This window comes from Eupeodes corollae, chromosome 3 (assembly GCF_945859685.1).
Source record: "Eupeodes corollae chromosome 3, idEupCoro1.1, whole genome shotgun sequence".
Classification (NCBI taxonomy): domain Eukaryota; kingdom Metazoa; phylum Arthropoda; class Insecta; order Diptera; family Syrphidae; genus Eupeodes; species Eupeodes corollae.
In genome coordinates, this window is record NC_079149.1 from 311,880 (window position 1) to 326,132 (window position 14,253).

General features: G+C 34.0%; 1 protein-coding gene across 1 annotated transcript; it reads left to right on the forward strand.

Annotated features, from left to right (window-relative positions):
• The first annotated feature begins 2,754 nt into the window (after window positions 1-2,754).
• LOC129949961 (probable protein phosphatase CG10417) lies at window positions 2,755-6,254 on the forward strand. Its single transcript, XM_056061710.1, has 6 exons — window positions 2,755-3,416; window positions 3,490-3,982; window positions 4,044-4,547; window positions 4,614-5,032; window positions 5,097-5,294; window positions 5,356-6,254. The coding sequence occupies exons 1-6, from the start codon at window positions 3,306-3,308 to the stop codon at window positions 5,761-5,763; spliced, it is 2,133 nt and encodes a 710-aa protein (XP_055917685.1). The 5' UTR covers window positions 2,755-3,305; the 3' UTR covers window positions 5,764-6,254.
• The last annotated feature ends 7,999 nt before the right edge of the window (window positions 6,255-14,253 follow it).

The window sequence follows — 14,253 nt, forward strand, 5'->3', positions numbered from 1 at the left end:
CGCGATTCCCTCCGGTCTGTTTTATCTGTCTGTCCACGTTCCTACAGCCTAAACTATTGGGACGATTGAGTTCAAAGTTGGAAGTTAAGGTTTTGAGCAGATTCGCTTTAGGCGTTTTTTTTCAAGATCGAAACTAACAATTTTTTTTGGTCAAAAAACGAAAGTTAGAATTTTCTCAAAAACGTACCGATAGATTTTTTTTAAATTTTCTTTAAAACTGTATTTTTTAACTTGGCTTCTTTTAGTAAGAGAAACATATTTTTGTATTGCTCCGAAAAGCTATCGCCCATAGAACCGTTATTTTGTTTTTTTTTTTAATTTTCTCAGCAACTCATGAACTGATTTAAATATTTTTTTTGCAGTTTGCAGTGCATTTTTTTATTTTTTGGATTTTAAAAAAAATTGAAATATTGAATTCTATATTTCAAAAACGGGTCAACATTATTTTACGAAACTCAAATGTAGAGCGTATATTCACAATCACTAAACAACTGCATACCAAAAATATTTTTGAACAATATTGAAAAATTTTATATATAAAAAATTAATTGAAATAAAAACGCTCTAACGGTTAAAAAAAATGAAAAAAGTTTTTTTATTTATGAAATGTCATTTAAATTTTTGAAGCCAAACTTATTTTTCACGTAAAATTTTGAATAGTTTTTCTTTAAATTATTTTAACTGTAAGAGAAAGAGTATATGTATTTTCTATTAGAATCACTTCTTCAACGTACACCTATATATTGTATTACGTACAACGTCTACAACTACTGTTTACGTGTCACTTCATAACTAAAATCCAAAACGCACAAGAGCCTGACTGTAAACAACACATAAATAGCAATTTCTTGTACCTGTTCGTTTTTGTTTGTTTTTTTTTTTTAACTTTTACGAAAAAAATAAACTGAACCTTATAACTCCATGTTTGCGCCATGTTTGTAGAAAAAAAGAAAAAAAGGAAGGTGATTAGATTGTTTTAAGTAACTTCTACCTACCAATAACATTCCTTCATTATCATCATAAACATGACCCTATCTTTATATCTGCACGCCAATGAACTATTCCTTATTCGTTTTAGACACCTACCTAACTACACAACCAATAGGCGATTGCTTTACAATTTAAACATACATGTTCTTCCTCTTTCTTGTCTTCAGATAATTTATTTTCCATCCTGGTTCTTCCAATATGAAATTAAAATAAAGCTATCCAAAGGAAAAAGCTTTCAACGAACTAGTTGAATACACAAACAATTGTTTTCGTTAAGTATGCTTACAAGTATTTTTAATTTCCGGGATGAGCTGTCCTAGGATGAGTTGTGTCTTGGGATGAATCACAAGTTTTTTGACAAATAAAATATTATTTATATCTTTGAAGACAAAGTTATTTTACACTTATATTTTTAAATCTTATACACATGGGTACTTTATACAAACAGACTCATGAGTTGAAAAAGAAATAAAAAAAATCAGTACATGCGTTGACACCCAGGTGGTGTGAAGAGGAACTTACCAGGTGCTAATACATTACTGTATTTGAAAAATTAAGTGAAGTTCGCCTCGATCATGGTTCCGCTCGATTTGTTTGGTTAAATTATTCTGAGCAAATTGAAAAAGCCCTAAGCTAACTCCGATGTAAACATTTTATGCTTCTATTATTGTATGTATGTATATCTTGTTAAAAAAAATTGTTTTATTTTTTTTTGACAGTTATGTGATCTGCTCAGAGCTTTAAAAGAAAAACCTTAACTTTTGCCCATATAACAGTTATAATTGTTAATGATTTTATTTTTTATCATAAGCAGGAATGTTTATCTCGTCTAACTGTTTGTGTTTGTTTTTATTTATACCAGCAAATTATTCTTATTAATGTACATACATGCACTCCGCTCCACTTGAATAGAAACAAACTTTTTTGACCTTTTTGTTTTAGTTCTTATAAGATGGATCTATTGCAAATAAAACTACATATAGAGAATAATTCAGGAAAATACAATTAGCTTATTTTAAACACTTTTCTAATTACTTCATTAAAAACACTGTTTTTTTTACGCCAGGTCCGGGTCCAGGTTAGGTCCGGGGAGTACGGTGGCCATTGAAGTAAGTTAACATTTCTCTTGGCTATATAACTTTTAATGATCCTTGCGTTGTGGATTGGTGCGTTGTAGATTCCTCTTATAGGAACTAAAACAAAGAGGTGAATTTATAAATTTACCAAAGTGCTACACGTTCTGATAGTAAGAAAAAAGTTTGTTTATATTCAAGTGGAGCGGAGTGTATATATATATATAAAATATATAAACGTGACGTTTTTGCACAGAAACATTACGTGTTGTTGTGTGACATGGATTTCAGATGTTTATTTTTGTTTTAAATGGATACTAGATTTTAAAATTCATGCATTTAAGTGAAGTACAAAATAAAACCACAACAAATAAATTATTGTTTCCTCTCACAAAGCAGAACAAAGGTAATAAATAGTGAGTACTACGCCTTAAGTAAAACCATAATCAGAAAGTGTTATACCACATTTGCCAACTGCCAACCTAATCTTCGTGCACTGAATCCTTTCGAATGTGACTACGGAACGAGACAGCATTCGGATTTGCCTGCAATTAGAAAAGAGGCAACTAGCATACCAAACACCGGTAAAAGATGTTCTATTTTAAAACCACGTCAAACAAATGAGCGCAAACGAGAAAGACACATACGCAAATTAAAAATTTCGCAAATCGTTCGACGTTCGCCATTCGCCATTCCATTCGCGCATTTCTTCTCCTTGCGTTCTGTCAATGCGTACTTGCTTTTGCATGTAATTAATAAAATACATAATTTTACAATTTAATTACAATAAATTCGATATTTTGTAACCGAAAGTGTTAAATGAAAATCCAATCAAGCTACTTAAATAGATTAGACCCCAGTTCATTTATGAATCGTACAGTTTTTTCGCTTGCAAGTGGAAGAAAGTTGTAAAATTGAGACTCCCTGTCCCTATCACAAAGCGTGTGGTGAGAATTTTTTGAGAAATACATTATTTTTTGAGGGATTCTGTCGTCGACCATCGACGTCGGTATATCTGTGCTCTTCTGTTAATAATTGACTCGGGTGGCATTATCTGACGACATTCAAGTGTGAAAAGGAAAGGAAGCGTCCGTTCCGTGGTCTTCGCCGCTTTTGTGGTGAACTATTGATGAACAAAATTTTCACAAATCCATAAAACCAAAAGCATAAAACGAAGAAATCCAAATCGAAATCATTCTCCCGCTCGTGGAATATATTTTCGACGACGACGACGGCGAAACAATGGGAGCCTATTTATCCGAACCAAAGGTGGACAAGATCTCCACGGATGAAATGAGTGACTTCCTTTCGGTTGGCGCTAGCTCCATGCAAGGATGGCGGAACAGTCAAGAGGTGAGTTGATTATTTGTGTACTTGACTTGTGCCGCTTTTTGATATGAGTTTTTTTTTGTGTTCTCGTGTCCAGGATGCACACAACTCGATACTTGACTTTGACAAGAATACGTCGTTCTTTGCGGTGTATGACGGGCACGGGGGTGCGGAAGTTGCGGCTCATTGCGCTGATAAACTTCCGGAGTTCCTGAAGAATCTCGAAGCGTACAAGAACGGTGACTTTGAAGTGGCTCTGAAAAACGCATTCCTCGGTTTCGATGCAACCCTTTTGGAAGCCGATGTCATTCAGATATTAAAGATCTTGGCTGGAGAACGCAATGTTGAATTGGACGATAGTGAAGCAGCCGAAGACGACGACGCTGAGGTCGAAAATCTGGCTGAATTGCGGGAAGAGGGCAATTTGCCCCTTGACGCTGTACTTGAAAAGTATAAAGGCGTCGTAGCACCTGCGGCGGCGGCGGCGGCCGTAGCTCCATCTATGCCCAGCATTAAGAAACTCATCGACGGACCAAGTGGTTCTAAGCCACAGTCGCCATATTTGCGAGGAAGAAGACGCCAAGAGAATGGTAATAGTAAAAATAATCTTCTCAAGTCACAACAGAACCCATAACTCTTAAATATTTTTAGATGAATCTGCTTCTTGCTCCTCAAAACTCAGTGAGGAAGAAACACCCGAAACCACAACAGTGCAGAATTCCAAAATGGAAACGGATGATGATTCTACAGTTAGCAGCAGTTCTAATCAGATTAAAGAAACTACCGACAAAAAATCACCCATTACCGCTAACGGATCGACTGTAACCTGCAGTCCAGACAGCAGTGTGAAAGTGGCTGTCAAAGAGTCTGTTCAAAATGGCAGCGTAACTTCGGGCAAATCAGTAGCCTCAGAGGGTGTCTCCTCTTCTGACGCAGCAGCATCGAACGAAGCTTCACCTGTTGCATCCAGTATTAAGCAACAAAACGGAGAAGTATCATCGCCTTCGCAAGCTTGTGATGCTGCTCCGGCCACATCCAGCGATAAGTGCTCCGGAATTGCCCTTATTCGTGCAGCAAAAAAAATTGCTAAATCCGGCATATCCTCTACGGACATGGATGATGACAGCTCCTGCGATAGCGATGCAGATTTTCAAGGTACATACACACAACAATAACTAAGCAATTTTTCAAGCTCTTACGACTTGGTTTTAAATTTCTTAGCTGAAGAAAACTCTAGCACTGATGAAGATGCACGAGGAGTTGGTTTTGGTTCTGATGATGACGATGACGAGGAAGAAGACGAGGACGAGGAGGAAGAAGAAGACGAGGACGATGAAGAAGACGCCCGGGCAAATGAGAACTTTTGCGCGAATATGATCGAAGAGCCCGGCAAAGACAGCGGATGTACCGCTGTAGTTGCATTGCTTCACGGCCGCGACTTATATGTTGCTAATGCTGGAGACTCTCGCTGCGTGGTCTGCCGCAACGGAAAAGCCATAGAAATGAGCTTAGACCACAAACCAGAAGACGAGTTAGAGAGCAATCGTATCACGAAGGCCGGTGGGAGAGTAACCCTCGACGGAAGAGTCAACGGAGGATTAAATCTGTCGCGTGCTATCGGCGACCATGCGTATAAGATGGTTTGTATTCAATATTTTATGTTTCAAGGAGAAGTTGGTAAGGAAACACCTTATTTCAATTCAGAATTCTGAACTTTCGGCCGAGGAACAAATGATCTCAGCATTACCAGACGTCAAAAAGCTGATCATAGATAAAGACGATGAATTTATGGTCCTCGCTTGTGATGGTATCTGGAACTTTATGTCTAGCGAGGAGGTAGTGCAGTTTGTGCGTGTGAGACTTCAAGATGCAAACAAGAAGGTTTCAGAAGTCTGCGAAGAGGTTTGTTAATCTTATTGTATAATAATGTCGTTGTTTTATTTAAATAAATTTAATTTAATAGCTCTTTGATAAATGTCTTGCCCCAAACACTTTGGGCGATGGAACTGGGTGTGATAATATGACCGCCGTTATTGTTCGCTTCAAGGATGCCCTCTTTAACATGCCTACAAAACTCAAGGAGGAGGAAACAGAGCCAGTTCTTTTGGCCAAGCAGATTGCCGAAGCAGATGCAGCCGATGCAAGTCTCCTGCAATCATTGAAACGTTCTGCCTCCCCATCATCAGCTAACAACAGCGATGGAGCCGAGAACTCAAATAAACGCTTGAAGACTGACGAAGACGCTGCATCTTCAAATGTTGCAGAATGCGATAGTGGAACATCGTCATCGACATCTTCATCCACTTCCTCAGCGGCAACATCATCGACCGCAGCAGCGTCAACCACAAGCTCCACTTCTTCAAAAACGTAAACACAAACAATTCACAAATCGAGAAGAAGACGCATTTTGTCGATGCAACTGGGAGGACAAAAATAAAACAAAACAGAAAAATTAAACAAAAAAATAAAAATTGTATGTAACTTTGCTAAGCGTAGTTTGGTATCTCCGTGTTTCTCACAACTTATATATCAACGTTTCCATAAAGGAAACGCTATTTCTTTTTTGTTAATTACAATAAGCAGTTAAACATATGTGAAACAATGTTCCCTTGTGTACTTAGTTTTGGTTCTTTTCCTTATCATTTTTTTGTTGTATAAGTTTTCTTTTTATGTAATTCCAAACATTAAGATGTCAGAAAATCAAAAATCTAAATCATTCCTTTCATTTTTATGCAAATGCAAAGGTGAATGTTTTTAAATTTTGTTTTTTAAAAGACAAGTTGACATTATTAATCGATAAAAAAGAGAAACCTTTTAGAAGATATCAATAAATTTAAATACATTATATTTAAATACAAATAATTAAGTGATTTTTATTATTTAAAGTTTGTATCTAGGTATTAGTATTTTCAACTAGAAGTTAAAAGCCCAAAAAACTACGATTTTTTTGCGTAGTTTATTCCATAAGAGAGTCCGTATCAGGAATTACAATAAACTTCAAAAGTCCCACGTAATTGTTTCGTTTGGTTGTGTTTTACGATTCTCGTATTTATCTACGACTTCTTTTGATAGTCGCATTGATTTCGTTTTTAAAGATTTATCATGTTATAAAACGTCTGCTCATTCGCGGAACAATTTGAACTCCGCGCCCAATCACATTGAACAACGCAACAAAAGAATCTGCATATCCTCCATGGCTCCTGACACGAAACTCAATCATCACTGATCTCAACAAACTACCGAAAATTTCTACAAGCCACGAAATCTACAGAGCTGCTTTTACAGATTTACCCACCAAATACGGGGACGCAAACTGGAACTTCGTTTACACTGATGGCACCAAAAAACAGTATGGAACTGGTTCCGCGGTAGTTGATGGATCTGAACGAATTCTACACAAAAGTATACTGCCAGAATTCTCATCTGTATTGTCTGCCGAAGCCCTTGCAATCCTTTCAGCGACAAAATTAAGCAACAATTATATCCACTGATAGTCTCTCTACCCTTAACGCTGTAAAAAACATAAACAACAACTCACCAACCATACGATAAACAAGAGATATAGTCATCGCGAACAAAGACAGAGTAAAACTTCTATCGATACCTGGGCACGTCGACATCAAAGGCAATGAGTTTGCCGATGATATTGCTAAAAAGACAGCCAAAGAAGCCCTCCTCACGTCTTTTATACCAAACAAAAAAGATACATCAATAACGGTAAATATAAGACGAAATGAATGGGCAACATACCGCCATTCGGTGCTTTATACGACTCCGAATGGGACACTCAAAGATCCCCTTCTGTAACAACAGAGAAATACTCACCATCTACTTTTCAACTTATAAGCTTATAAGCTTATTGAACGTTTTCCGAATTCGTGTAAACTCTTTTATTTATATTTTTACCTGATAGTCCTGGGCCTAGTGCTTTAAATTGTATTATCTTGTAATTCATTTTATTATCTTGTAACAAAATAATAATAATAAAACGTTTGCCTAACTTAGGTCTGCTTTAGACAGTTCACAAAGTCAGATTTGCGATCGACAAACGAAGATGAATCCCAGAAGATATTTGCATAACCATCATACATGAAATAAGCGTCGAGCAGGTTGTGCATCCTTTTATTTTTGATTGCCGAAGCAGCGGGAGTTGAAAGCAAAATATAAATATTAGAAAGAAGAAACTGCTGCTTTGAATGTAGCTTCTAATCGAAAGAATAATTCTCATGGAAAAAGAATCCAAGTCTGGAAGAAAATTCCTTATCTAGGACGGAACTCTTAAAAATTAAGAATTAAGCATTGCTCCCATTGGTATTTAACGAACTGAAATAAATAAGGTTGATAGAGTCTTTTCCGTTTACATCTTGGTTATCAAAAAAATCCCGTGGCGGTAATTTCTGCCGTTTATGAACATTCTGGGGCCTTACTATGTATCTCGATTCTACTTTTGATTCTATTCGAAACTCATTTCCGATTCTACTTTCAAACCGTATGAAAGTAGAATCGGACGTCGGTTATACCAACTTGTTTTCAAAAAATGTTGTACTTTCCAACGAGTATCGTGGTGTTTGACAGTTTTAAAAGCAAACCAAAAAAAATAGAACATCAAATTTTTGGACAAGAATAATTATTACAAAAATGGACACCATGGGAATTTGGTTTAATTTGCAAGATGAAGAACGGTGCGAGCAAATTGAACGCAGAAGAATAAGAAATAATTCCAACATAATAGAACAGAGTGAGAAAAGGTTTCTAAATATGTATATACATATGTATATGGTAGAATATTTGGACGCATTCTTAATAAAAAATATATACTTTTGTTTTGGTTTTGTTAAGAACTATCGTTTTTCTAAAGACGGATTTATGTTCTTACTTGACACCATATCATCCGACATGACTGCTAGCAGAAGACAAAATTTTATTCCGATTATCATTAAGTTATCAGTAGCATTAAAGTTTTTGGCAACAGGAGGTTACCAAAACCAAATCGGTGGTGTGAAGAACGCTGGACGCAGCAAACCATGTCAAAAATACTTGCCGAAGTTTTGACTTCAATCGAAAGAGTCATGTGCCCGCTGATGATGAGTTTTGAAATGAATGAGGAAGAGAAACGAAAGTCCAAACGCTATTTTTGAAAAAATCACGCATTCGAGGTGTAATTGGGGTGGTAGATGGAACTCATGTTCAACATTTTACCTGCACCTTGACAACAAAAAAAAACTTCGCTCGCAAACACATTCGTTGTTTGTTTGTTTTGAATTCTACTTTCGAGTCACGTAGTAGGGGACTGTTTTTACCATAGTTCGATCTGCTTGATATAGCACGCAAAGGAACTTGTCTTCTCATACTTGTGCGGCTGTAAATAAAGTTTAATTGTGCCAAAATTGATAGTGATATGACTGACCCATTGATTAATTTTATAATAAAGCACAGCTGAATGTACTCTCTATACTCGTATGTTTAGAAAGCGATGGAAGACTTATGAGCGCGAGCCTATGATTGTCCGGCGGAAGTTCGAGCCTATTGGAACATGGGAAGAAAGGCAGGCACAAGTGCATGAGTCTTCTTTGTACTCCTTCTATTCTGTTTATATGGACTGAATAAAAGGGAGCCCATATTATGCAGCCATATTCCAATATTGGTCTTACAAATGATATATAAAGAAGTTTAAGAATACGAGGGTCGCGAAAATCATGTGAAAACCGTTTTATAAATTCGAGTGCCTTATTTGCTTTTTAATAATATAGTCATAATGATTTGTAAAAGTTTATTTTGAGTTAAGAATAATACATAGGTCAGAGAAAGTAGAAAGGTTAGTCAAATAAGAAGAGGTTAATTGATAATTGAAAGTCAAAACATTTTGTTTGCTTGTAAAACACATTGATATACATTTGTCTATGTTAAGTAAAGGCTTATTTATAAAACACCATTCGCGAAAACTATTTAGATCATCCTGTAGGATGTCCAGTGAGTAAATAAGTTTGAAAATTTGAATGTCTTCAGGGTAAATTAAAACAGATGAGTGTTTTAAAATAGCAGGTAAGTTGTTAACGTATAAAATAAACAGTAAAGGGCCTAAGTGGATACGTTGTGGTACGCAAGAGTTGGTATACAAATATGATGACCGCTCATTCCTAAAAACTACGCTGTGTGTTCTATTATATAAGTACGACGAAACCCAACTAACAAATTTATCGTTAAAGCCCTTGGGATTTAAGTTTGGAAGTTAATGTCTTATGGCACAATTTATCAAAGTCCTTACTGAAGTCTTTGAAGACACAGTCAACTTGTTTCCGTTTTTCAAACGAATCTAAACAAAAAGAACTGAAATGAAAGATTTTAGTTGCTGTTGACTTATTTTGAACAAAACCATGCTGACTGGCACAAATTATAGACTTGCAATTAAATGATATGACTTTACAAATAATGGACTCAAATAACTTAGGGATGACGGACAGTTTTGGAATGGGAAGATCATTTTTTATTGCATTTTTACTACCCTTTTTATCAGGAAAAAGATTTGAGCGATTCATTAAAAAGAATATGAAGAGGATAGGATAAATAGGATGCGCATTTTTTCAAAATATAAGAAGGTACAGCATCTGGACCAGGGCTATAACAAACGTCAAGTTCTGAAGCTTTGCAAACGATTTCATCTCTAGAGATCCAAAGACTAACTGAATTCAAATGAGAGGGCCAATAACTCAGGCGTTTGACAGAAGTTCGCTACTTCAAAAGCAAACATATTTTAAATTTTTTCAGAGTCATGGCTAAGTTCGTTGTTAAAAGATTTGCAGTTTGGATATACGTCAGTATTTCTCTTACTATTACTATAGCTCCAAAAGTTGTTTGGGTTGTTTTTATGTCAGTTTCAGTATTTAAAATAAAGTCATTAAAAAAAATATCTGAATAGTCAATAACCACATTTCTTAGCTCATTATATATTACCAAGTTATTATCAGCTTTTGTTTTATTATATTTAATCCAGGCCTTGTTTCTTTAATTTGTAAGTTCGGACTTAGCAGACCTGCATATGTTCTGCACAATTAGTGTGTTTATTAATGCAAGGTTTTACTTCATAAATAGCCCGTGGCAATCGTTTTTCTTGCCTCACGTTTCGTTGCTTCGTTAATGAGTCATTTACAAAAGAGATCTTAAAGTCTTATTGTAGTTCTCCTGAAAAGTCTGGGAGCAGCTCCAGTGCACATTGTCATCTATAGTTTTAATAAAACGACATTTGACTTTTAATTGAAAAGAAACTGAAATCCATTCAAAATATAAATTGGAGTACTGAAATTCACTTTAATCGATATCGATTTAATTTTTTTGAACTCAAAACGAAGTGAATTTTCTTGTTCTGCATTCCAATATTTTTGATTTTAAAGTGATTTGAATCCGCCCAAATTAACTTATTTAAAAACAGTAGTAATATTATTATTAAAATAAACCTTAACTTGAAGAAACGGTCAAAGCATTTAAAATGAACGCCAAAATGTCTTTTTTAAAACATTTTGAGTAAACAAATTTTCAAAAGCATTCAAAAGCTTTGACACCAGAGTTTTTCTCAAACTATATTATCGGAAACTTCTTATCGCAAAGAACTGCAGACCTACAGCTAACTGATATGTGCATCAACACCATGCAAATAAAAACCATTTATATTTTGTATTTAGTTTATTGAAAAGCACCGGACAAATAAAAACATAAGAATTTATACAAATTATGCCAATCAAGTGAATTATTTATTGACTAATATGATATTGGACAGCTTCAGCCAACATAAGGGACTACATTTGCAGTCAACTTCATTCTTTGAACGTAAATTTTGACCAAGGCAACTAGTTAGTTTCCAAGTGTCATGAATTTCAAATTCAGAACTTTACTTCACAAACCTCTACTTGAAGTTCATAGTACAAGAACTACCAAACATATTATTGTCTACAAAACACTCCACAGACAAGTCCATAAGGATTTGTCTTTTGTATTGTAAAGAAACATTACTTATTTCCTTTTTTAAATTGACGAGGAACCCTTTAACAGATAGCAATAAATTAAGTTGTGCAGAAAATAAATAAATAATAGAGTAATAAAGTTCAGCTTTTAGTTGAATGAAAAAACATTGTTAACTGTCATTTTGATAGAAGTAGACTTGACTTCATAGTTAGCGAAATATTTCTTGCCTCACTTTCCAGTCAACTTTCCATTAAAGTTGCCTTAATGGGAAGGTAATTTTATGGCAGCTGGCCAATCAGATACTAGAAACTTGCCTAACTTTCAAGTCCCTTATGTTGTCTGAACCCATTGTATATCAGCTGCTTTTTTTCACTTGAAGTGATTTCGAAAAGTATTCGAAGTTATAAATTCGATCAAATGATAAACCCTGAAAACAATTTCACTCGATTTTCAATTTAAATTTCGATTTCAATTCACTCGATTTTGGGAATCTAGCTGCTAAATCTGAATCTGAATCTGAATCTAAAATAATTTACCAATGAGTGTTTATAGCAATTAGTAAATATGCGTTCCTGTTGATTTTCATCATCAATTTCTTAGATGCCATTGAACAGTATCATGCTCGTAAAATCATATCTTTCTTAAAATTAAGCAAACATGTTCAAAAATATACAATCGACGGAAAAATTATTTTGACACTACTATTTGTAATGCTATACCACTTGATATGGTAAACTGAGAAATGTAACGGGAATCTTTTGCTACTTAAAACCAAAAGCAAACGGTAAAATACAGAAATAATTAATTTTTCTCATGCATTCTTTTTGAGACCCTTTTAATGAGTAGACTGAGCCATAGCTAACTTGAACAAGTATTTTGACATCGTAATCTTTATCTTTGCAGTTTCTTTTGTGCCGCGTGGTATCACAGTTGTGATTTCCTATTTATATCGTCTCTTTTTAATAAATTGTCTTAACTTCGACGACATTTACAAACAATTAGTTGATAATAATGGGTAGTAGTAGTATATATTTATTTAGCATTAAATTTGCTATTTGTAAACTCTTTTACAGTATTCATTAATAATTTTCTTTTACAAAATAAATTATTGAGTGCTTAAATCAAGTTAAATTAGTTTCTTATTTAATATTATTAGGAAGGCAGTTAAAAATTTGAATTCCTTTATGAAATAACATGTTTTGTGTTCTATTATTTCCAAAAAACGGTAAGTGCAAGTTATTATTATTTCCAAGATTATATGGACGCAATTGACTCCTTGTTATCAGTCTTCTTTGTAAATAAATAGGCATTAAATTATTTTGTACTTTGAAAACAAATATTAAAGTATTCATTACAATTCTTTGCTTTACAGAAAGCCAGTTCAAGGTATTTAACATATAATTCATAGACGTATAACGATTACAACATAGGATTGCTCTCATCCCCTTATTTTGTAAAATTTGTAATTTATTAAGCATTAATTCAGACCCCAATAATAGTATTGTCGGGCAATACTCAAAATGTGGCTGTATAATGGGGTTATATATCTTGATCGCCATAGAAATACTAAGCGTTTTTCGTATTCTTCGAAAAAACCCGATTTTGTTGGCAATTTTTTTAGAAAGCATTTCAAAGTGTTTTTTAAATTCAAATAACAATCAATAACTATTCCTAAGTATTTGGTTTCTTGTACACATTGAAATTCATTTATTTTACAAATTATTTTATTTTCTGGCAATAACATTATTTTAGTTTTTTCTGTGTTTAATTTTAGTTTATTCATATTTAAATAATTTTGTATGTTATTAATATCCATTACCAATTGTCTTATACTGTTTGTTAAATCATTATCTTCAACGTAAAATAAACCATCATCAGCAAATAGTTTTAATTTACAAAATTTTAAAACACTTTTTATATCATTACAAATAATAAAACACAAGAAGTTAGCCAAAATTTAAGAATTGTGATTTTGACTAAATATTATGCTGATATTTCGATGGAAAAGTTAAGCAAACTATGTATACCTATAAAGTTCCTCGTCAAACCGTCTATTACCAAATAAATAAGTAGACAAAAAAAACAAACCCACGCAAAATGTTCCTCGTTCAGGGTGTTTAATAGTCAGAAAGTTTGAAGAAAAGGGCTGAACACCCCAAAATCTGTATCAATTGAAATAAAAAAGAGTGAAATTCAAATTTCAGAAAAAAATCTATAAGAAATCAATTGAAGGACTTTGCTACTTATATAGCCAGAATAATACCCCAGGCATCCCAAAAAATAAGTTTAAGCGCTTGCATTTTCCGCTAAGAGACAATCGCTGGGGTCGAAAGCCTTTGGAAGGAACGTTTTCCGCAAACTCGCCATTTGGTCAAATCTATACCAGGCCGATTGCAGAAAGTCATTAATAGAAATCAATTAACGGAAATTTCATTTTCTATTAAATTATGCCATAATTTTCTTTTCAAATTCATTTTTTCCTCATTGTATATTTTGTCAAAATACCTTTTCCACCACATATGTATTTCTGAAAAATAATTTTTAGTTGCAGAATTATAACATTGAATTTAATTAAATAAAGATCTTTTGTAAGCTCATGGCCTCACCATTATTATACATTCTTTAAAATATTTTTTCAACTGTTTTACTTAAATATAAATGTAAGATATTTTGTCAGTCAAAATACTTTTTCCGACCATTGTTAAACAAAACAAATTACTGAAGGATTTTACTGATAGCCAAAACCGGCCCCTACTTGAATAAGAACCAGTCGATGAATAAAACCAGAATGATCATATTTTCCACTGTGTTTCCGATTACCTTTTAATCGGAAGTCATTGTACACTATCTGCAACTGCAACCTTAACGTAGTTGATGCATATTAAATAAAATAGAAACAATCAAA